The 25543-nt window shown below is 42.0% G+C and overlaps 1 protein-coding gene, 1 long non-coding RNA gene and 1 pseudogene across 9 annotated transcripts in view; 1 reads left to right on the forward strand and 2 right to left on the reverse strand.

Annotated features, from left to right (window-relative positions):
- Positions 1-71: 71 nt before the first annotated feature.
- LOC116869274 lies at positions 72-182 on the reverse strand (annotated as a pseudogene).
- Positions 183-562: 380 nt separating this feature from the next.
- Positions 563-898, forward strand: LOC116869134. Its single transcript, XR_004382967.1, has 2 exons — positions 563-663; positions 862-898. It is a non-coding gene; the product is annotated as an uncharacterized LOC116869134 (long non-coding RNA).
- A 4216-nt stretch (positions 899-5114) lies between these two features.
- CFLAR (CASP8 and FADD like apoptosis regulator) overlaps positions 5115-25543 on the reverse strand; it is a 43874-nt gene continuing 23445 nt past the window's right edge. For 6 of the 8 annotated variants that reach the window (XM_032860093.1, XM_032860091.1, XM_032860087.1 and 3 more), the window contains 5 exons: positions 21271-21328; positions 17290-17339; positions 16467-16548; positions 6864-7374; positions 5124-5360 (listed from right to left, as the gene is read on the reverse strand). In XM_032860093.1, the coding sequence (XP_032715984.1) occupies positions 5222-5360; positions 6864-7374; positions 16467-16548; positions 17290-17339; positions 21271-21328 (840 nt within the window). In that variant the 3' untranslated portion in view covers positions 5124-5221. Of the gene's footprint in view, positions 5361-6863; positions 7375-16466; positions 16549-17289; positions 17340-21270; positions 21329-23382; positions 23639-25543 lie in introns of those variants that run through there. The other 2 variants (XM_032860095.1, XM_032860094.1) reach the window with 2 other exon arrangements.

Genomic DNA, 25543 nt, shown 5'->3' on the forward strand with positions numbered 1-25543 from the left:
TATATATTAAACAAACTGGACCCTTTTACAATACATAATTTTTATTTCATTTTTTAAGTCACAAGTTGTGCTTTGTATACAAAGAAACAAGTAATATCATTGTATTGGGAAAAGTTTTCAATTAGCAATAATCGCGCCTCGGATAAACCTCATTGGCTACGATACTGCCACTGCGCAAAGCTGAAACAAGTAATATCATTGTATTGATTTAAAACTCCTGACACGTTACCTACATCAGATATATTGGTATATTCAATATAAAGCTCTAAATATAATGATCAAAACAAAAGAATGAATATAGACAAAGACCTTACACCTTTCACAAAAGCAGCTCAAAATGATGAGACTTAAATGCAAAACGCAAAACTCTAAAACTTCTGGTTAATAACATAGGAAAGGGGTTCAGTGGTTAGTGGTCTGACTTTGGCTCAGGTCATGATGTCAGCATCCTGGGACCTGGCCCCGCCTTGGGCTTCATGCCCAGCAAGGGATCTGCTTGTAATCTGCACCGACACCCCCCACCGGGGTGACACGCACATACTCTCTCTACCTTTCAAATAAATAAAATCTTAAAAAGAAATAACATAGAAGAAAGTTTGTGTGACCTTGGGTTTTTATGTTAAACATACAGGTAGCTCGTATGTATGTATGTTAAAAATACAGGTTTTTCGGGGCGCCTGGGTGGCTCAGTGGGTTAAGCCTCTGCCTTCGGCTCAGGTCATGATCTCGGGGTCCTGGGATCGAACCCCGCATCGGGCTCTCTGCTCAGCAGGGAGCCTGCTTCCTCCTCTCTCTCTGCCTGCCTGTTTGCCTACTTGTGATCTCTATCTGTCAAATAAATAAATATTAAAAAAAATACAGGTATTTTTGAGATACACACTAAAAGCACAATCCAAGACAAACAAGCAAACAAACTGTAATTTGAATATCATTAAAATTATAAACTTCTACCATAGACTGGCAGAAAATATTTGTAAAACATATCTGATGAAGGACTTATATCCAAAATATACATTCTTTTTTTAAAAAAAGATTTTATTCATTTATTTGACAGAGACAGAGAGAGAGCACACATGCACGCACAGCAATACAGTAGAGGAAGTGGAGAAACAGACTCCTGGCTGAGCGGGGAGCCTGATGAGGGACTTGATCCCTGGAATCAGGATCGGAGCCAAAAGCAGCGGCTTAACCAACTGAGACACCTAGGCATTCTACATAAAGAACACCTAAAATTCACCAAGAAGAGGGCTGCTTTGGTGGCTCAGTTAGTTAAGCATCCAACTCTTCGTTTTGGTTCAGGTCATGATCTCAGGATCATGAGACCAAGCCCCAAGTTCGTCTCTGCTCAGCAGGGAGCCTGCTTAAAGATTCTCTCCCTCTCCCTCTGCCCCTCCCCCTGCTCTCTCTCTTTTTCTGCCTCTTTCAAATAAATAAATCTTAAGGGGGAAAAAAACCTCACCAGTAAGAAAACAAGTAACACAGTTTAATAATGGGCAAAAGATTTGAACAGACAGCTCAACAAAGAAGATATACACATATCAAATAAGGATATAAAAGAGATGCTCACTATCGTGCCTTTAGGTAATCAAAAATTAAAACGTGTTATCACTATACATCTATTAAAATGGCTAAAATCCAAAACACTAACAGTATCAAATACTGGCAAGGATGTGAAGCAATAGGAACTCTGCAAAATGATATAGCCATTTGGGAATATAGTCTTGTGTTACTTCCAGAATTAAAGATAAGCCTACTATACAATTCAACAATTGTTCTCCTAGATATTTACCCAAATGAGCTAGCCACAAAAATGAACACACAAATGTTTATCACACCCTTTTTCAATCCCAAAACTTAGAAGCAACCAAGATGCATGTTAAACATACAGGTAGCTCATATTTTAAGTGTGCATATATTTTTAAACAATAATTGGAAAATTTAAATCATCTAGACAATTTGTTTATACTCATAACACATATAAACATTGTAAACATTTTAATCATATAATAATGCATAGTTGGACTGTGTTAGGTTGAAAGAAATATAAATCTCACACTTTTTCCCTCTCACATAAAAATCCAGACTCTGTCCTCATCCAAAGAGGCTCCTTCCTGCTCACCATTTAGCTATCCCTACAGTGTAGCCCTTATCCTTACAGTTCAAGATGGAAGCTAAGGCTCCAGTCATCACATCCACATTCTAGTCAGCAAGACAGAGGAAGGGATGAAAAGGTGAAGGACAATAAACAACTGCCTTTTTAAAATTTTAATTCTAATATAGTTAATATACAGTATTCTATTACCTTCAGGTATACAATATAGTGATTCAACAATTCTGTATATTAATCAGGGCTCATGATGATAAGTGTACTCTTAATTCCCTTCGCCTATTTCACCCATCCTCCCCATAACCTCCCCTCTGGTAGCCATCAGTTTGTTTTCCATATTTAAGAGTCTCTTTGCCTCTTTTTTCTTTTTTTTTCTTTTATTATTTTTTTTTAAAGATTTTATCTATTTATTTGACAGAGAAGACAAGTAGGCAGAGAGCAGGCAGAGAGAGCGAGGAGGAAGCAGGCTCCCCACGAAGCAGGACCCTGGAATCATGAGCCGAAGGCAGAGGCTCAACCCACTAAGCCACCCAGGTGCCCCTGCCTCTTTTTTCCTTTGTTCATTTGTTTTGTTTCTTAAATTCCACATATGAGGGAAATCATATGATATTTGTCTTTCTCTGACATACAGTGTTTTATTAGTTTCAGTGGTAGAATTTAGTGATTGATTAGTTGCATATAACAGTCCTCATTTCATCATGTGTCTTCCTTAATACCCATCACCCAGTTACCCCATCCCCCACTTACCTCCCCTCCAGCAACCCTCAGTTTGTTTCCTAGAATTCAGTGTCTCTTGTGGTTTGTCTTCCTCTCTGTTTCCATCTTATTTTCCCTCCTCATCCCCTATGTTCATCTGTTTTGTTTCTTCAGTTCCATGTGAGTGAAATCATATATTTGTCTTTCTCTGACTTATTTCACTTAGTACAATACCCTCTAGTTCCATCCAAGTCTTTGTAAATGGCAAGATTTCATTGTTTTTGATGGCTGAATAATATTCCATTGTGTGTATATGTGTGTATCAGATAGATATATGTGAGATATATATCACATCTTCTTTATCCATTCATCTGTCAATGGACATCTGGGCTCTTTCTGTATTTTGGCTATTGTGGACATTGCTGCTATCAACACTGGAGCGCATGTGCCCCTTTGGATCACTATGTTTGTATCCTTTGGGAAAATACCCTGTAGTGCAATTTCTGGGTCATAGGGTAGCTTTATTTTTAACTTTTTGAGGAATCTCCACATTGTCTTCAAGAATGGCTGCATTTCTTCTCTTTTTGATTTCAGCCATTCTAACCCATATGAGGTGACATCTCATTGTGGTTTTGATTTGTATTTTCCTGGTGATGAGTCATGTTGAGCATCTTTTCATGTATCTGTTGGCCATTATGTCTTCTTTGGAGAAATGTCTCTTTGTGTATTCTGCCCATTTTTGATCAGATTGGTTTTTGGCTCTTGAGTTGTATAAGTTCTTTATATATTTTGGATATTAACCCTTTATCAGACATGTCATTTGCAAATATCTTCTCCCATTCCGCAGGTTGTCTTTTATTTTCTTGACTGTTTCCTTTGCTATGTAGAAGCTTTTTAGTTTAATGTAGTTCCAGTAGTTTATTTTTGCTTTTGTTTCCCTCGACTCAGGAGACACATCTAGAAAAATGTTGCTATAGCTGATGTCAGAGGAATTAGGCCTGTGCTCTCTTCTAGGATTTCTATGGTTTCTGGTCTCACACTTGGGTCCTTAATCCATTCTGGGTTTGTGTTTGTGTACAGTGTAAGAAAGTGATCCAGTTTCATTCTTTTGCATGTAGCTGGCTAGTTTTCCCTGCACCATTTGTTGAGGAGACTGTCTTTTTTCCATTGGATATTGTTTCACAGAGCTCTTTTGCAGAGAGAGGATTAAATGAGATAATCCATGCAATTTATATAATGAGCTAATAACAGCTCAATGTAAGCTTTTATTATTTAGAAATATAATTTTAAGGGTAACATAAAATACCAGCCAGTGAATACATCATCATTACCATACCCTTATTACTGAGTACTTGGTGAATTTTTGGTTAGGGGCTATTGTAAGATTTGAAATATTTTACTACATTAACACATACCGATACACCCAATTTAACACCCAGTCAAAAATACAAAAATAAGGGGCGCCAGGGTGGCTCAGTGGGTTAGAGCCTCTGCCTTCGGCTCAAGTCATGATCTCAGGGTCCTGGGATGGAGCCCCACATCGGGCTCTCGGCTCAACGGGGGGCCTGCTTCCTCCTCTCTCTCTGCCTCTCTGCCTACTTGTGATCTCTCTCTGTCAAATAAATAAATAAAACCTTTAAAATATATATATGTATATAAAAATAAATATGTTTTTTTAAAAACTTTAAATGCAATTTTATTTTTTTTTAAGATTTTATTTACTTATTTGACAGACAGAGATCACAAGTGGGCAGAGAGGCAGGCAGAGAGAGAGGGGGAAGCAGGCTCCCTGCCGAGCAGAGAGCCTGATGCGGGGCTTGATCCCAGGACCCGAGATCATGACCTGAGCCGAAGGCAGAGGCTTTAACCCACTGAGCCACCCAGGCGCCCCTTTAAATGCAATTTTAAATAATGATTGCCTTTCGGGTCATCCCACCAAATGTGAGAAAGAAAAATGCATGTGGTTAGCTGTGAACTAGAACTGGAGTCTTAGACAGACAGACAATGTCCAATCACAAAGACACGGCTATGCACTGAATGCTCGTATCCTTCACTAAACTTATAGTAGTAGTAGGATAGTGGTAGATGTGTCACTACAACCGTCTCCGTGGCCCTGGTTTACTTACTGGCACGAAGGAAGGCAACATAATCCTGAGACACCCAACTCAACCAGCTCTTGGTTTTTCAAGTTTCACAGCCATTTCCTTCCTAACACGGGCTTCAGACACTTTCAGCAAGAGACCAAAGCTTTCCACCCAGAGGCTTTAGTTCAAACACGCCTCCCTGATCGCAGTCCTCATTGAGGCTCATTTCAGCACATCCAAGACCTCATGTTCCCCACATGACACATACCCTCGCTTGAAAACTACTTCTGGCCTAGTGGTGGAGACGGTGGGAGTAGGAAAGGCTTTTGGCTGTTCATTCGCAAGAGAGGATGAGTTTCTTTCTCAGCGTGTGCTGCAACCAGACATAGTACCTCTCCTTAGCAGACGCTCTGCTGTTCCAATCATACACACTGCCGTTGAGTTCAATGTGGAGTTCTAGGAGCGGGCGTCTTCTGGAGGGAACAAGAAAGGCAAAAATTAATGCCATGCAAATGTCAAAGAGGAGACAGATTGCCATTAGATTGAAAGAAGCCAACAGAGGTGACAGTGCATTGAAATTGTTCCTTTTTAAATGCTCTACGAGCTGCTTAGTGAGTGATCCAAGCCAGCTGGCAGCAGTCCGGGCCAATGACCACAGTCCCCTCACTCAAGGGACAACTGAATCTTATCCTAGAGACACGCCAGCCAGATAGTAACACACCTGGATCCCCTACGCAGATGCAGGTTGGATGCCAAGAACACTGCTGGCATATGGAAGGTTGAGTCATTTCTACTACAGTCCCTTCCTTGCTGCTGCGACTGAGCAGGGAGGGAGGCGGGTGTCACAGGCCGTGCAATATATTCCTGGGGTCCCCAGAGCTACCACAGAATGCATTTCGCACATGGCTCCGAAATTTCATTCTAAATTGTAATGGGACAACTGAAAATGGACTGCTAGTCTTACATGGAAATAATCCTCTTAAATGAAAACCAAATCACCCAGGTTTCTCTTAGAGAAGTATTCTTGGCAATCAACATCAGATATGTCTATATAACAAAGAGTTGCCGCTGTGGGGAGTCAGGTATCGGTTTCCTTCCCTCAAACGGTCAAGACAGGGAAAGAAAAGAGCACGCGGTGTTGGGCAGAATTCGCAGACACAGGCACTCTCGTGCAGAGCAGGTGTCCTAGAGGGCAATCTGATGAGACTGAAAGGCATCCCAGCCTTTCAAAATGCATGTCGTTTGACACAGCAATTCTTCTTCTGGGAATTTTCCTCAAGAAAACAGTACAGATAAGCACGAATACTGAGCCACAAAGATACTGAACGCTCTCCTTTTATGGAAGCAAAACACCTTCCAGTGACCGAAAATGGGTCAAGTAAAGTACGCCATAGCCTTATTCTGGACTATTCCATGGACATTAAAATGATGTTGTCCGATACTGACATGTAAAATGCATGTGATGTACTGTTACACCAACTAAAGGCAGGTTATAAAGTAATAGTAGATGATGATTCCATTTTGGTTTGAAAAACATTTAGATATAATTATGCAGGTATCCGAGAAAGATCTGGAAGGCAATACGCCAAGATGTGGCTAACAGAAATTGATTCTAATAAGTAGGCCTATCACTGCTTGTTATAGTCTGCTTTTGGCATTTAAATTTCACAGGTTGTTTTTTTTTTCCAGTAAGGAGAATGTACTGCTTTTATAATAACTTTTTTAAAAAGACAATCAAACATTTACTCATTTTGAAGAACAAGATCCAAACTACAAGCTGACTAGCAAGTGACCTCCTGGAGCACAAAGCATTTATAAATTGTGCCTCCTCCTAAGGCATCCCCAGGAGGGAATGAAAAATCCTTTCCTCCCTGAAGAGAAGAGCATCAACGTGGCACAGCGGCCATCTCCATCGTGGCAACAAGAAAAGAGACAAGTGGTCCCGGGATGGGCCACAACCCACCCAGGTGGCTCACCTTTCTTTCCCCAGCTTCTGGGAGAGGCACTGCAGGTACAATGACGGAGAGCTGGAGGACCGTTCCAACAGGGACACGTTCGCCTGGCACAGGCTCCAGAGGAAGTCAGCTTCTCGGTGAATGGTAGATGACCCAGGATGCTTGGCTTTCGATTCCAGGTTTTTGACTGCTGGTCCATCCACCTCCAGCAAGCTGCTGTTGTCCAGCGGGTCCTCTGACTCCACGTAGTTCTGAATAAAAAAGAGCTTTGGCTTCCCTAAGAGAAAAGGGCATGCGTCTCCCATGAACATCCTCCTGATCCGATCCAAAGGGAACCCTGAGTGTGTCCGATCCACGCCAAACACACTGTGGGAGCCACCTCGGCTCACCAGGATGCACACAAAGCTGTCGTAGTCTCGGTGTTGAGGCATGCAGGCAACTCGGCGAAGGACCCGGATTATACCGTCCACACTCAGATACGAGAAAGACTGAACTTCATAGCCCAGGGAAGTAAAGGTGTCCCGAAGAAATGCTGGATAAAATAAACAAACACACACACACAGACAACAACACTAGGGTGAGAAAAGTTTAAGAGACACCAGGTAGCAATTCTAATAAGCCCAGTCGATCTCCACTACTTAACTCATTTCTGCTTTTGTGCCATAATTTTGAGGTTTTGAGGGACCTGAGCTCGGGGCAGGAAGAAATCAACCTGAAACACACGACCCTCAAGTCCCAGGTTCTCAGTTACAATCTGTCCCTTGCTAGAGGATACCTCCACATCTGGCCACGGGCACGGACTGAGCCCACCTCTAGTCCAATGCAACCAAAGGGGGACCAAAAATTTTTCTCTTCCACCAAAACAAAGCTTGGATTTTTCAAAAAAGCTCTTTATTAAACTAACATGAAAGTATGTATGTAGGAAATGGATGCGTTTGCAGAGCGTAGATCCAAATCTAGATCCAGATGGCTGCAGAGAGGACGGCCCGCATCACAAGTTCCCTCATGTCCACAGGCTGTGGGCTGATACAGAGGCCCTTACATCTAAGCTGCGACCATTTCCAGACTCTCCAGTTCCTCTCATGACCTGCTTCAGTGTTTCCTCTGACTGAGCACTGGGAGCCCTTAGCCAAGATTCCCTGTAGTGCCCCCAAGAATTCCTCTCCTAGTTTCCAGGAATCCCGGATTGACTTTGCCTGTAGGAAGAGTAAAAAGCAGTGGAAAATGCCGACTTTATGCCAGACAAGCCTACCTTCTAACACTGACCTTACCACACCTGTGGGCTGCGTGACTTTAAAGAAGTGGGTCTCCCCAGCATTGAATGGAAGTGACAATACCCACCCTGTGAGCACACGGTGAGGATTAAATGAGATAATACAAATAAAGCTCCTGGGCTCTATTCCCTTTTTTAAAAAGTCTTGTTTCCATTTTCTAGAAATTTCTATAGCCTACCCAGTTCATTTCTTTCCCATCTGCTCAGCTTGCCTTCATCAGAGAAATAAATAGAATCGCCTGCTTTGTTATTTCTTTCTAACAGCAGAGACAGACATTCTCTTCCTCATGAAAAATCCCACATCCCTTTGAGGAGCCCATTAAGTTTCTGTTCCTTGTCTGAGGATGACTACATTTCTTAGTTCAGTTGCAGAGCAGAAAAAATGTTATTCCCTAAGCTAAACAGACATCTCCAATTTCAGGTTGTTACCCAAAACTCCTAGCCAGCTTTTCTGGATTTCTCTCCATGTCTCATGACTATGTAACCACCTCCCTTCATCCCCTGAGCGATGGTCTTCCAGAAGTCCAGCACTGCATCCAAACCAAATTAAACAACACACGAGTTAATAAGAACAGACAGAACTTCTACCCAGGGACAAAAGGGCCCCATCTCATACCAGTGCAGGCATCACAGAAAGGAAAGGTTAAGTAACTCTCCTGAAACTACCACACAACTGTTTGCCACAAATTGTCAACTCTCTGCATTAAATGGAAACAACATGATATAAGACTCACAGCTTCAGGGTGCCTGGGTGGCTTAGTGGATTAAAGCCTCTGCCTTGGGACGCCTGGGTGGCTCAGTTGGTTAAGCCTCTGCCTTGGTTAAGCCTCTGCCTTCGGCTCAGGTCATGATCCCAGCGTCCTGGGATCGAGTCCCACATCGGGCTCCTTGCTTGGCAGGGAGCCTACTTCTCCCTCTGCCTCTGCCTGCCATTCTGTCTGCCTGTGCTCGCTCTCTCTCCCTCTCTCTCTCTGACAAATAAATAAATAAAATCTTAAAAAAAAATAAATAAAGCCTCTGCCTTCAGCTCAGGTCATGATCTCAGGGTCCTGGGATCGAGCCCCGCATCGGGCTCTCTGCTCAGCAGGGAGCCTGCTTCCCTTCCTCTCTCTCTGCCTGCCTTTCTGCCACTTGTGATCTCTGTCAAATAAATAAAATAAAAATCTTTAAAAAAAAAAGACTCATAGCTTCAACCGAGAGTTTCAGCCTTCTTGCCCTACAAACTTTACCAACCCCTAATAAACTATAAAAGTGAAAGTTAGCTATTGTAATTTCTCTTCCAGCTTCTTAACAGGAAATAGGAAGAGAAAAACAGAAAAAGAAACACAGCCATGGGTGAACAAAAAGCTGGAAAAAACAGCCACTGGACAAAGAAGAGCTCTCTTGAGCATTCTTAATTTAATTCACCCAGCCCACGGGCAGTAACCGGCCGGGTATGTTCACACTGGGTCTAGTAGAACTGCCCCCTCAGGAGAGCTGGGGTTAATCATGGCCCCACATTTTTCATATACGGCACTTTTAAATATGTCCACAAGTTCTTTGACATTCCTTCCTTAAAAAGAATGTAATTCCCTTCCCCTCCTTGAATGTGGACCATGCTTGGTAACTTATTTCTTTTCTTTTCTTTTTTTTTTTTTTGTAACTCATTTCTAATGACTATGGCAAAAGAGATACTATGGGACTTCCAAAGCCAGATCATAAAAAGAATACAGCCTCTACCTGGCTCTTTCTCTCTTTCGAACAGCTTACTCTGGGGGGAGAGCCAGCTACCATGTCACAAGAACACTCAGGCAGTGCTGTGGAGAGACTCACATGAATAAGAACTAAGGCCTTGCACCAGCTTCACAGACACCTGAGTGAGCCTCCTGAGAGGATCCTTGGATCCCAGTCACGCCTTCGGATGACCCCAGCTGAGATCCGACCACAATCTGCCGAGAGACTCTGAGCCAGAACAGCCCAGCTAAGCTACCCCTCAATTCCTGCTCCAGACAAACTGTGAAAGATAATATATAAATTCATATCGTGGTTTTAAGCCACTAGATTTTGGAGTAATTTGCACACATTCTTAGATAAATAATTCACCAGGTAAATCAGGAAAAGGGAATGATAATAACCATTACTTAAGGATGTAGTTAGGGTACCTACTTTTTGTCTAGGGTACCTACTTTTTACCTACCACAGGTAAATGGGGGAGAAAAAAGAATTATATATCACGGGGCGCCTGGGTGGCTCAGTGGGTTAAAAGCCTCTGCCTTCGGCTCAGGTCATGATCCCAGGGTCCTGGGATCGAGTCCCACATCAGGCTCTCTGCTCAGCAGAGAGCCTGCTTCCTCCTCTCTCTCTACCTGCCTCTCAGCCTACTTGTGATCTCTCTCTGTCAAATAAATAAATAAAATCTTTAAAAAAAAAAGAATTATATATCACGTAATAATGGAGACATATAAAGAAGGTGCCAATCTCCTTTAAACCCTATGATAAATAAATATTAGGAGGGACATGAAGGACATGATACACAGGTGGGTGGAGAACCTAATAATAGCTCACTCATCCCCACAGGATCTCAGTGTGGTAGAAAAGGCGCTGCCCCCTGACCTGCCCCTCAGCAGGTGTAGGCAAGCCTTCCATATCCAGTACCGGGCTCAGATGAAACCCAGGACCGGAGACCCAGACAAGGACCCCAGTTCCATCACTAGTTTCGTTCCCAAGTCTTGGTTTGAGGACCCACATGTCATGGCGTATTCTTTCCTCCAGGGGGCAGAAGCAAACAGGGAAACACCAGATTCGAAGTGATTGTTTACTTCTCTCAGAGGGCCTGCCTGCCCTCAAAACCCTCTCCTCACCAATAGATTTACTCCCTCACCAAAGTCCCATAGTCTGTCTTGCCAAGCTGATGTGCAGGAGTCAGGGACAAAACAAGGGCTGTCCTGTGCCTTCTATCTCTTTCCCTTTTCTGGGTTCCCAGTGGGGTCTGGCAGGAGTGGGGGCTGTCACAGCAGCGAGCAGGCAGCTGCATGGGGCCAGCAAAAGAGGAACCAGTCTTGGAATCCCAAGATCTAAGTTTAAATCCTGGCTCCTCTCCCTATCTGCTGGGTCTGAACATTGCCTGGTCCTAGAAAAACTAACTTACGCCAAAAGAGGGACTAGGAAGGGGACAGGAATCTGACGTCTGGGGCAGAAAGTGCTTACCTTATAGAACAGGAGAAAGAAGAATAAAGAGGAGGTGAAGCCAAAAATGGGACAGTCCCCCAAAGCCAATAAAGACAGCAATTTGGAGGGAACTCAGACCAAGATGGAGCCGCCATTAAATATCCCTCTGGTAGCCCAGTCACCTCCGAAGACACAGCCTGAAGTCCTCATCGTCGAGATGTCCTGTAATGTCACATCTTTCCTCTATCTCAGAGGGAGGGTTGATGCTAGCTGGCATTTGCAACTTTCTTGCTTGGGCCAGCAAGAACATGGACAGAGCCCAGTCTGATTTATAAGATCAACAGAGTAATGACAGTGGGAGTTTGGACAAACTAACTGTCTTAGTTTATTCATCTGTAATTACTGTGAGTACTACTAATGCCTATACCATGTCCTTCAAAAGGTGCCTGTGAGGATCCGTAAGATGTCTGTAAAGACACTTTGCCAACTATGGGTCCTTACTCAAATGTAAGATATTAATTTTAAAAAGAAAATGAAGACAGCCCCTCATGGAGCCTGCAGCGCATCTCTCTCATGGAAGCTTCTCCTTAGACAGGACCTCCACAGGGAAGTCTCTCTAGCCTACGCTGAAATGCGTGGGGAGCAGTTGGAGTCTGTGTCCTATTTATCACAGAAGCTGCCTTGTCATTTCCCTCAAATGGGGAAGAAAAACTTGGATGCTGAGTTTGGAAAATAAAACTTCAGCGACTGCAGAAGTCACACTTCTCCTTCCACCCTCCCTGGAAACCCCAGTCCTGACTCAACCCTATCTCCGTGAACCTCAACTTCCCAAAATGATGAGTTTTCGTGTGGCCTTGCAGTTAAGACAAGGGCTAGGGTCAGCACCAACCAAAAGGTTCGGGGGCTACTGAGATGAAATCCAAAAAAACTAAATATGGTAAAATGACACCACTCATTTAGAATTTGTTTTCATCTAAAATGAGTTCACACTGGGGTGTTGGTTGGCTCAGTCAACAGAGCATGTGATTTTGAGTTCAAAGCCCACTGGGGTGTAGAGTTTACTTAAAAATAAAATCTTACGGGGCGCCTGGGTGGCTCAGTCGGTTAAACGTCTGCCTTTGGCTCCAGTCATGATCCCAGGGTCCTGAGATCAAGCCTCACATCGGGCTTTCTGCTCAGCAGGCAGCCTGCTTCCTTCCTCTATGCCTGCCTCTCTGCTACTTGTGCTCTTTCTGTCAAATAAATAAATCAAATCTTTAAAAATAATAATAATAAAATAAAATCTTACGGGGTGCCTAAGCGGTTCAGTTGGTTGAGTGTCTGCCTTTGCCCTAGGTCATGATCTAAGGGTTCTGGGATCGAGCCCCACATCAGGCTCCTCACTCAGCGGGCGGTCTATTTCTCCTTCTCCCTCTGACTGTTGCTCTCCCTGCTCGTGCTGTCTCTCTCTCTCCGTCAAATAAATGAATGAATAAAATCTTTTTTTTTTTTTTTTAAGATTTTATTCATTTATTTGACAGAGAGAGAGAGATCACAAGTAGGCAGAGAGCGAGAGAGGAAGCAGGCTCTCTGCTGAGCAGAGAGCCCGATGCGGGGCTCGATCCCAGGACCCTGAGATCATGACCTGAGCCGAAGGCAGAGGCTTAACCCACTGAGCCACCCAGGCGCCGCCAATGAATGAATAAAATCTTAAGGAAAAAATCTTAAAACAAAATAAATGAGTTTGCATTAATCTTGACACAATCTATAAAAAGAAGTCCATTAAACCAATGTATAGAATAAGAAAGGCGGAGTGCCTCATCATTCCATTTACCACTACTTAATGAGCACCTTGTACGAGCCCAGTTCTAATTATAATAAAGCATACAAATGCGGGCACCTGGGTGGCTCAGTTGGTTAGGTCATGATCTCAGAGTCCTGGACCCAGAGTAGGGCTCCCTGCTCAGCAGGAAGCCTGCTTCTCCCTCTCCCTCTGCCTGCCACTGCCCCTGCTTGTGCTCTCTCGCTCTCTTCCTGTCAAATAAAGAAAATAACATCTTAAAAATAAAAAGGGCATACAAATGAGAGCCAAGTCGGGCAGGATATTCTTAGTGAGAAGGGGAGTTAAGTTTCTTTACAGGAGGACTGCTCAGTCTTTCAGACCAATATGCAAATCTCAAAGGAGGAACAAACTATTCATCATTTCTCAAATTATCTTGACCCCAAAACTTGTGTTTTAAAAAGTTCCTCTTCCTATGTTGCAGAAACACTGTATTTCAAGCTGGGAAATAAAGATGAGCCTATCAAGGAGCCTATCATCTGGTTGGGGAGCTTATAAATGGGCACAAAACAATGACTGGTATGTCACACAGTACAGTGGGGTTTTAGGTTAAAAAAAGCGGTCAGAGGAGGGATCATCAGTGCAGTCTGAGACACCTGGAGATGAGACTGCGGTAAAGATATTAATTTAGGTGGGGGCCCAACAAAACAGAAGAAAGGGGACACCTCCCCCCCCCCAAGTAGGGGGATGATTATAAACAAGGACAGAATGAGTAAGTTAGGAAGTGGTGGTAGAGTCAGCTTTGTATAAGTCTGACTGACTTTGTATAAGTCTTTCATTTGTTTCCAGAGACCAATCAAGGCGTTTTAATGGACAACCCACATTCACTCAAAATTATAAACTACCTTTTAGATATCTTCTTTTTAAGTACAAATGGTTACTAGTCATTTCTTCTGGACTAGCTTTTCTTAGGAGAAAACAGTATCAATAATAAGCCTGTCTACTGCAGGTCAAAGAGGCTTGTAGCACACCTCAGACAGCCCCAGAGCTCTCTTCCACGTATCCGCAAGTCCTTATCCACAATTCAGAAAACCCAAAAGCTCTGAAAACATTAAGTTCTTTTCCGTGATTCATTTTGTGGCAAAACTTTTCCTGAACTGGTGAGAAGCTGTTGATAGCCTTTATTCCACTCAGTGTAACTATCCACTCATCTTGCTGTAGCAATGGTCATGTATGGGCTCTAAGACCTTTACAAGTATGAATTCATTCACTTTTCCCAAACTCCCCATGAGGTATCTCCTGTTAGTGAACTATTTTATAGAAGAGAAACTGAGTGGCGCCTGGGTGGTACAGTCAGTTAAGTGTCCCACTCTTGGTTTCCACTCAAGTCATGATCTCATGGGTCATGATCTCATGGGTCATGATCTCATGGGTCATGGGATTAATCCCACAGGTCAGCCTCCACACTCAGAGGGAGTCTACTTAAAGATTCACTCCCTCTGACCCACTCCCAACTTGTGCTCAAGCTCCCTCTCTCTCTCTCAAATTAATCTTTTTTTTTTAAAGATTTTATTTATTTATTTGACAGACAAAGATCACAAGTAGGCAGAGAGGCAGGTAGAGAGAGGAGGAAGCAGGCTCCCCGAGGAGCAGAGAGCCCGATGCGGGGCTCGATCCCAGGACCCTGGGATCATGACCCAAGCTGAAAGCAGAGGCTTTAACCCACTGAGCCACCCAGGCGCCCCTCAAATTAATCTCTTAAAGAAGAAGAAGAAGAAGAAGAAGAAGAAGAAGAAGAAGAAGAAGAAGAAGAAGAAGACAAAGACGACGAAGAAGACGAAGAAGAAGAAGAAGAAGAGAAAGAAGAAGAGAAACTGAGGTTTCAGAGACTAGGAAAATTGTCCAAGAAGAAGAAGAAGAAGAAGAGAAACTGAGGTTTCAGAGACTAGGAAAATTGTCCAAGGTCGCAAGCTAGGATATGACAGAGCCATGAGTCAAAGCCACACAGTCATATTCCAGGACCCACCTGTGACTATGCTCCTAGTAATAGAGGAAAACATAAATACATATTCATTCCTGGTGCACAAGAGGCCTATAACTCAGCAAGGGATGTAGACACTGACACTGAGGTTTAGTCACAAATTCACAGCAGGTCATGGTGTTATGATCTCTTCATACAACAGATATACATCCTGCAGTTGGGAACTTTCTGCTAATGAATGAAACAAAACTGATTATAATAGAAAGTGAAAACAAATACTCTCTTTTAAAGCAGGAAGTTACTCACTGAAGAAATATTTTCTCATTCTTATACTGGTACTAATGGTTAAGAAAGAAATGAAACTTATCTATAGCCGAGGAGACAGCATGTCTCACATCTAACCAAAAATAGGACATGAGGAAAATGAGATCATATCTGAAATCCTGGGAAATTCAACCTAATATTTGCTAATTTGACCTTCTCTTAAATTCTCTTCCCATAGAACTCACCATGGTAACATTTTCAGTGAGCCTAAAAGACAGCTCTGACTCATTCCAAGAATTCTGAAAAGCAGGAAACCTGTGGAAATGTGCTAATCAACCCTTCTGAGGGAGAGATAAATAATTAAACGTGTTCTTTCACAATGAGATTCTTATTCTCTCTGACGCTCCCCTGTGCCTGCTCCAGTCTGACTAGGACATCAACAGCTGAGCAAGAGAACCAGTTCAGAGCCCAATGAGAGAAACGCACAAGTAGCACAGACCAAGAGGAACCGAGGCCAGGGAGAAAGAACTAAGTAAGGAACACACTGCCTCTAAGTGAACACCCATGTCTAGTATTTTTTATTTTTCTCCAGAAAAGCTCTCATAATCTAGCTGCATGACATGCTGGGACATCTGAGAACACTGGGACCAGAAAGCCTTCCGTTTTAAACCCCCACTCTGGATGCCAGGACTCCTCCCGGCCGCAGCATCCAGCATGAAAAAGCAAGACGGAAGCTCCCCAGCTTTCAGCCAATCACACCTTTGTGCCAGAGACAATGCCGTGTGCTCCCCAAATCCCTTCCTTTCCTTCCTGGCACACAACCAGGCTGAGTTCCTTGTCTCCTGTGTAGTCAGGTGAGGGCCCACGAGGGAGTTCGACCGATGGATTGCTGAGGGGGAATGAGGCACCGCACCTTCAGGACCCGTCCCTAAACTCTCTGGGGAGACCCTCCATGCGCTTCCTTCATCCACCACCCAGACCCAAAGAGTCCTGTGCAAAACCCCAAGGCTTCAGATGATGATGTCACTTTAGGATCCCATGGAATGAAGCTCACTCCAGCCCGATCCAGGCTGTGACATGAATGAGAAAGCACCCTTTGCCATGGAAGCCACAGACTTCTGCTGCGGTTTGCTGTGAACAGCTTGTCTGGGCCGTGACCTCACTGTGGGCCTTCGGGTAACCCGCAGCTTCCATACCTACCTGCGTCGTTGCCAATGCAATCAATTATCAGGCAGATTCCCAGGGGTTTGCTCTGCATCCTGTATCTCTCCTCTGGAATGTGCTGGAAAGGAAAGCAGGGATGGTTAAAAACTCTGGACACTGCTCTGTTTCCACAAGGTCCCACACGCATACCATCTTTTCTTTTGGATTTCCTCAAACGTCCTGTTGCCAGGTGAGTCATTCAACAGACACAGCCTGAAGTCACCACAGCTGACGTTTCCCATTAATTTCACATTTTTTTCTCTATTTAGGTAATGTGCCAAAGACAAGCTGTCTCAGTTTTTAATTTTAATGAAAATCACAGTCTCTTTGCACACGACTGAGCTCGGCAGGATGAAGACAATTTAAAACTGAGAGAAAGGATGGGTCATACGTTTCCACAGTAACTTGAGGTTATACAAGTGGTATCTTCCCAAACCAGTACAAAAGGAGGCCTTCTACAGGCTCCTTATGAAGAAGGCTTTCAGCCTTTAAAAAAGAAGCCAGACCAGGTCGAGTTTCAGTGTCACTGGTTACTAATAAATTCAGCAATCACTCAGCTAAGAGGAGAACTGCCACTCTGGAATTTCCCCACATTCCAAAGCTCACGAACGCAATCCACATCAACATTTTTCTCTTTGCTCTATCCAGGCTTCTCCCTTAGGAGGAAGAGTTCCCAGGAGAGTCCCCAGGAGAACGGCACTCGCAGCGTCCTCCTCTTGTCCCAAAGAATTATTAACGGACAGATATCTTAAAGAAACCAGCGTTCTGCACAGATACTGTGCGTACAATACAATACCAAATCAGATCATTTATTCTGTACCCGCGGTAGAGATGCTTCTGACTCCTGGTTGGACGCCTTCACTGATTCTCCTGGGGGATGAGAGAGAAATCACTTACAAAGCTGAAGGAGAACTGAGCCCACTCCCATGCTATCTGGGTTCCTCGATTTCTCAGCTGTTCTCTTCCCTTATTTTCTTCCCCTTACTGTTTCTTCTTTGCTCAGCTCTACTCAGCCCCAAGTTTCCAAACTCACACCAAAGAATGTAACAGATAAGAAAACACCGGGGTAGGTAGAAAAACTACTTAAATAGCAAGGGGAAACAAAAGGTTCTCCCTTGCCTTTCTCCAGAAGAGGGCCAGGTGACTGATGAATTTTTAAAGGGATAGGAAGACTCCAATAACCTCACAACTCGACAATATCAATAGCTTTCTTCCCTGTGCTGAAACCGTGGGCAACGCCTACAGGGGACAGCCTTAGGGACGACTGAGTGGGAAAACTGTGCTTGAGTTTGTCACTCATGCAACAGATGGCTGTGTTTTCTTAGTCCAGTGATATTGAAAAGTCATAAACTAAAATGGCAACGGCAAGATAGAGGACAGTGAGCCGAGCAAATGTAGATAAGCCTAAAGCTGATAATATAAGGCGGAAAATGACTTCATTCGCTCAGAGAGGTGGAGAAACCACTAGTTTTGAAGTCATGAATGTCTGCCTCAAACCCTAGCAGTATCACTGGTGAGCTCTGTGATCTCGGGCAAGGTTCCTCCTAAAATCTCAGGGTGTTTCACTTCGTTTTTAAATCCCTAAGATGAACATACCAACATCTACCTTATAAGATTGTTACCAAAATGAGACCATCTAAAGACAAGCAAAGAAAATGTCAGTATTTTCAAAGTTTGGGGGAAATGAGTACTTTCAAGTGTGTAAGTTGAAATAGTCTTTTTGGGGCACCTGGCCGGCTCAGTCGGTAGAGCACGTGACTCTTGATCTTGGGGTTGTAAATTCAAGCTCCACATCAGATATAGAGATTACTTCCAAAAAAATAAAATATTTTAAAAAAGAAAGTCTTTTCATTTATTTATTTTTTTTACGATTTTTATCTATTTATTTATTTGAGAGAGAGAGAGAGAGAGAGCACGCACAAGTAGGCAGAGCAGCAGGTGGAGGGAGAGGGAGAAACAGCTCTCCACTGAGCAGGGAGCCTGATGCGGGACTTGATCTCAGGACCCTGGAATCATGACCTGAACCGAAGGCAGACGCTTAACCGACTGAGCCACCCAGGAGCCCCAAGAAACGGTCTTTTTAAAAGACAACCGGCAATACCTTTTAAACCAACATTCTGCTTCTAGAAATTTATCCTAAGGAAATAATAGAGCAAGTATGCAAAAATATCTACCGAGTAATTGTTCATAATGGCCTCAAACTAGAAAAATACTTAAAAATCCATCAACATGAGATAGGCTAAATAAATCATGGTACGTATGATGGACACTATTCATGTTAGGAAGGATAAGAAAGATCTTTATGTATTTGACATGAAAAGATGCCGGATATAGTAAGTGAAAACGGATTACTGAGTAACATGGATAATACTAACCCACGTACTTAAAAATACGTGTGTGCGCAAATGCTTACACATATGTATGCTTAAAAATAAGAGTCTAGAGATATATAAATCAAATGTTAACAGCGGTCATCTGATACTTGGGATTAAAAGGAAATTTCTCTTTTTCATTTTGTATTTAAGCAATCAGGGATTAAAAGAATAAAAAATAAACTGTAATATGCCCATCTAGGGTTAAGGCACTTAGTAAGAGCTTAATAAATTATAGTCATCATCATCATCATCCAATCCAGATCTATTTGCGAGTCTAAATTAATATGAACGGTTTTTTCTTCACTAGCAAATAAACCAGATCCAGTCAAAAGCCGGTCCCTAGCTCTCTGAAGGACCACCATGGGCGCTGGGAGCCTCACCCATCTCACCTGTGTCATTACTTTTTTTTTTAATTTAAGTTTAATTAGCCAACATAGAGTACATTGTTAGTTTCAGACGTAGAGTTCAGTAATTCATCCGTTGCCTATAACGCCCAGTATCATTACAATGAAGGAGAAGCCTGCATCAGGGTGCGCTACAGGAAGAACACCAATTTGTTTTTCATTCCTGTCCAAATCTACCAGGTCTCCTGCTTTCCTTTTAAACAGCTTTCGGAATGCTAATTCTTGCCACCTCACCAGTGTTTTGAGAAACATGCTGTCACTTCAGGAATAAATTCACTTCTCCGTAGCTTTTGCCAGATTGCAGAGTATTAGGTGGGGAATGACAGGCATGAGCAGTACCATCTGGTGAATCTGGGCGAACTTCTCAGTTTCTAGATGCAGGCAGACAGCATGGAGGCTGACTCAGAAGATTTTGGCAAGGGGCCTGCCACACAAAGAAGGTTTCCATCAGGCCACTGCTCTGCTGGAACATTCGAGATCGCCATTGCACAAGGGACAAATTCCAAGCTCCTCCGGAAAGACTGAGCCCTCCTTTCCTGCCCATGGATCCCTGCCTCCTGGAGTTCTGAAGCACAGGCAGCGACAATACAGTGTGAGACCGATTCTCAGCCTTCACTTCAGGGAGGCCTCAAGTCACGCAAAAGAAATACACCTTTTAAAAATGATGTTATGAGGGGCGCCTGGGTGGCTCAGTGGGTTAAGGCCTCTGCCTTCGGCTCGGGTCATGATCCTAGGGTCCTGGGATCGAGCCCCGCATCGGGCTCCCTGCTCAGCGGGGAACCTGCTTCCACCTCTCTCTCTCTGCCTGCCTCTCTGCCTACTTGTGATCTCTGTCTGTCAAATAAATAAATAAAATCTTTAAAAAAAAAAAAAAGATGTTATGGGATCAAGTGATGATATTTAAGAGAGAAGACAGAGATCGTATGGGTTGAAATGACTAGTTTTTTTACTGTATTTTTTGTTTCTTCTTAGGAGTAGAAGGATGTCATCTGTAAAGTATCTAGATTTATTAAATGAGCTATAAAACAGAGACACCTGGGTGGCTCATTTGATTAAGCGTCTGCTTTCAGCTCAGGTCATGATCCCAGGGTCATGGGACCAAGTCCTGCATCGGGATCTCTGCTCAACGGGAAGTCTGTTTCTCTCTCTGCCTTCCACTTCTCCTGCTTGAGTTCTCTCTGACAAGTAAATAAATAATTTCTTTTTTTTAAAAACTGAGCTGGGGCGCCTGGGTGGCTCAGGTGGTTAAGCAACTGCCTTCAGCTCAGGTCATGATCCCAGAGTCCCAGGATCGAGTCCCGCATCAGGCTCCCTGCTCCATGGGGAGTCTGCTTCTCCCTCTGACCTTCTCCCCTCTCATGTTCTCTCTCACTCTCTCTCTCTCAAATAAATAAATAAAATCTTAAAATATATATATATAAAAAATGAGCTATAAAACAATATCCTAGTAACCTTCCTTCTTCCTGCTGCCAGATATGTGATTTAACATGGTTCGTTATCATGGCTAGATTAATGTTTAACATAGCCTGGTTATAGTCCCATTTCAGGAATAAATAGCACATCTCTTAAAAATATAGCCAAGATGATGAAGCTGTTGGAGTAGGAGGTATTTACATTCAAATAAGCTAATTCATTAAATAATTAGAAATGCCAACGGCTACATTTTAAGAATTTAACTATCTACTTTGAGAGTTTAATCAGAATATGTAGATAAAGGAAATGGTCAACTCCAAAAATTCAACAATTTGTACTTGAGTTATCAAGCATTTATAAAGAATGAATGAATATAAAGAGGGGCGCCTGGGTGGCTCAGTAGGTTAAGCCTCTGCCTTTGGCTCAGCTCATGATCTCAGTGTTGGGCTCTCTGCTCAGCGGGAAGCCTGCTTCCCCCTCTCTCTGCCTGCTTCTCTGCCTACTTGTGATCTCTCTCTCCCTCTGTCAAATAGGTGGATAAAATCTTAAAAAAAAAAAAAAGAAAAGAAAAGAAAAAGAAGAATGAATATAAAGAAAAATTGGCCTTACTTTGAAGGTCAAGTTGTCCCACATTGAGTCTTTGTTCTTTACTTCTCCCATTCTGGAGCTTCAAATATAAAGAATAAGGTCACATCCCCTGTTAGTTTTTTTCAGAGCCACTTTATATCACACCTCTTTAAATATCTCCATAGAATTCTTACCCAGGAAAAAAATAAAATTATCACATTCACAGTTAAATTATCTAAAGAAGACCTAGAACAGTTAACTCCATAAATCCTGTATTCTATTGTCAAAAAACAAGGCAACTCTTTCTTTTAAAAAACGAAAATACAGTGAACATGCAGCATGCTAAATTAGCTTATTAGAATGTTTTAAAACAGCTCAATAAAGTGCGATGTTATGATATTGTAGAACAGCTTCCAGTTAGAACAAGCTGTTGGAACATCAGATTGACATTCTACCTGACCCTTTAACACAGAGGCAATGTATGGTATGATTAAGAATGGGAGTTCTGAAGTGTTGGTGAGGATGTGGAGAAAAAGGAACCCTCAGGCATTGCTGGTGGGAATGTAAATTTGTTTAAATACTATGGAAAACAGTATGGAGGAGTTTCCTCAAAAAGTTAAAAATAAGGGGGCGCCTGGGTGGCTCGGTGTGTTAAGCCTCTGCCTTCAGCTCAAGTCATGATCTCAGGGTCCTGGCTGAGGACTCTCTGCTCAGCAGGGAACCTGCTTCCCCCTCTCTCTCTGCCTCTCTGCCTACTTGTGGTCTCTGTCTGTCAAATAAATAAAACCTTTAAAAAAAAAAAGTTAAAAATAGGAATACTATTTAATTTAATAATTCCATGGCTGGGTACTTATCCAAAGAATACAAAACACTAATTCAAAAAGATACATGTACCCCATGTTCATTGTAGTATTACTGACAAAACCCAAGACACGGAAGCAACCTAAGTAAGTGTCTATAAGTAAAGAACACATAGGGAAAATATACACATATATACACACACCATAAATATGTAATATATTATAGATATTGAAATAATTACATATGGAGTAGTATATATATGTAATGGAATATTACACAGCCACAAAAAGGATGAGTCTGTACCATTTGTGACAACATGGATGGACCTAGAAAGTATTATGCTAAGTGAAATAAATAAGACTGAGAAAGACAAATACCTTAATATGTGGAAACTTAAAAAAAATGAATAAACAAACAAAAAGCAGAATCAGACCTATAACTATATAGAACAAACTGATGTTGCCAGAGGGGAGGGGGGGTGGGAGGATGGGCAGAATGGTTGAAGGCTTCCAACTACGGAGTGAATAAGTCACAGGAATAAAAAGCACAGCCCAGGGGCGCCTGGGTGGCTCAGTGGGTTAAAGCCTCTGCCTTCGGCTCAGGTCGTGATCCCAGGATCCTGGGATCGAGCCCCGCATCGGGCTCTCTGCTCAGCGGGGAGCCTACTTCCTCCTCTCTCTCTGCCTGCCTCTCCGCCTATCTGTGATCTCTGTCTGTTAAATAAATAAATAAATAAATAAATTTTAAAAAAAAAAAAAAAGCACAGCCCAAGAATATAGTCAATGATATTAGCTTATATGGTGACAGATGGTTGTAGCTACACTTGTGATAAACATAATGTATAAATTTGTCAAATCACTACGCTGTACACCTGAAACTAAGGTAACATTTTGTGACAACTATACTTAAAAAAAAAAAAAAAAAAAAAAAAAAGGAAGAAAAGAAAAAAGACAGTGGGGAGTTCTAGAAGACAAACCTGGCTATGTCTAGACCAGACAAACCTGTATGCTTGAGCAAGTTATCTAACCTCCATGTCTGTTTCTTTATCTTCAAAATGAGGATAATAATAGTAGCCATCTTATAATATTTTGTGAAGATTAAATGTACACAAAGCACTTACCACAGTGCTAGTTGTTGTTTTTCTGTAATGCCTAGTTATTGGGTTTCTTTAATGCCTAGCTGCGCATAAGCCACATGTGGGCTTGGTTCTTAAAAATCAGCTACAAAAAAAAAAAAATCAGATACCAAAAATAAAAAGATATCCAAAAAAAAAAAAAAAGATACAAAAAAAAAATCAACTACAATTCTGAGGACTAGAATGAAATTAATCAGAAAATGAAATATTGAACCGACCCTTTCTCTTCTCAGATGACAGGTCCTTTGTAAGGTACATGTACCACATACTGCCAACCATCTGATAGGTTCAGCTTTCAAATGACAGTTCTCTTCTGAAGCTACCCTAGCCAAAAGAGAGAAGTATACTATTCATTAAGCTGTGTCTGCAGCTGTGTTTGTGTCTAAATGAAAGAAAAACATGTAAGTTGCTTTTTATCACTAATCACAAGTGACTTAGCCAGAAGCTGACAGCACTATACAGAATTTGGAACCCCACGTGGATGTGCATTCACATGAACATAGCTACTAAAGAAATACAACGTCGAATCAAAGCTCGATTTAAAAAGCATCGTGTTGCAGAGTGACGCAACTTTCTTACTCTATAATATGTTGTATCATGTGTCATTTAATGCCCCTGCAATTTTTAAGGCACTTTGCATTCTTGTATGCACCTCCTAATTTTATGAGAAATTCACTGAATCCATATGCCACAGTGCCTGCAGACTAAGCAAATTAATGACCAGGGTCATCGATCAATAGAGCAAAGTAAAGGAGAAATTTAAATACAGAACACTTAGGTTCCCAATAGGCTACACAGACAGTGAATATAATTACTTTCATCAACAAAATTGAAAGGCAGTAGTAAAAATATGTCAAGCTTTTAACCCAGAGTGGCAGTATAATTTGTATCAGATATACGCTAGTAGAAAAAGCTCAGAAAATCTGGATCTTGAATCCTAAACCAATTTTGTTTCAAGACTTGGTATCACAGAGATTCAGAAGGACAAAAAGGAAGTATATTTGCTTCTTTAAAAAAAATGACAGATACACTTAAGTTATGGCATGACTGGCACGTAGCTGATTAAACTCAGCATGGTATAGAGGGAAGAACATGGGCTGGGCCCAGTTCTGGTGGTCCACAGAGGTGGGCAATCACCGAATGCACCTTGGGCTTAAATTTCCTTTTTTGTTCGATGAGTGAGTTGGACAGTATAATCCTCAATACCCAATTAGCTCTGAAATTCTAGTGCTCAACGTTATCTCACAGCTCACATTCTTCATGGAACTATTTCTATTACAGGGGTAGTTAATGTTTCCCTCACCCGTGTTTATGAGAGCTTTTATAATTTAACCGTGAACCTGCACTGCGACCTAAGACCTAACTACAAATTCCACAAATCTTTATGAGGATGAGGCTCTCCTACTAGGATTAACTTCTCAAGATAAAAAACTAACCAAGGATAATTATGAGAATACACTGCACCATTTAACAACACCACAGCCTGAAGTCACTATGTGATATTTACGGTCACAAATCAATTACTCAGTAATAGAACTCAGTAACAAAAACACTTCTGCTGAAATTGTTAAAATAAGCCCAATAATAAGCAAATGCACAGAGAGGTAAATATGAGGATATTTATTTTGAATCACTGCAATAACAAAAGGTTGGAAATGATCTAAATATACACACCCAAGAAAGGGCTATATACATATATGGCTATAGACATATCAGAAAGTAGATCCATATGAACGCATTAAAAACAATGGCCAAATAGAGGGGGTCCCAAATGGTTCATTCATATGGAACAATTTCCAAGAATCCTCAGCGCAGGATAATGGGCAGTGTTCTCCCATTTGCACAAAAAGAAAAAAAAAAAAAACAAAAGTGAAAGATGGTATGCGTAGACTATTTCTGGAGGTTTACAGAAGAAAGTGGTTCACCACAGCGGTCTCTGGGGAAAGGAACTGGGATAAGAGAAAACATACTTTAAGAATCCTTTTAATACATCTTGAAATTTTTGTTCATGAGAATGTGCTACTTACTTATATTTAAAAAGCTAAATTTTCTAAAGAACAAATGAACAATGATTACAAATGTTCAGCTGTAATTGTGTAGGTACACACACATGCATCAAAAAAAGACTAGAAGGAAATCTGCCAAGATATTAACAGTGATTATCTTTAGTTAGTAGGATAGAAGTGATTTATTTTCCATCTCTTCTATTTCTCTGCATTTTCCAAATTCTCTCAATGAACACAGGTTGGCTTTGTAATCATAAGAAGGTATACATATTTTTTTAATGTATTTTTCTACCACATTTTTTTCAGACATTTAAATGAAGTACATGCTATGAGAACATGCATACTTTTATCAGCATTCGGAAACCGTTTCTGG

Source organism: Lontra canadensis, unplaced genomic scaffold, assembly GCF_010015895.1.
Source record: "Lontra canadensis isolate GAN:19392208 unplaced genomic scaffold, GSC_riverotter_1.0 scaffold18, whole genome shotgun sequence".
NCBI lineage: Eukaryota > Metazoa > Chordata > Mammalia > Carnivora > Mustelidae > Lontra > Lontra canadensis.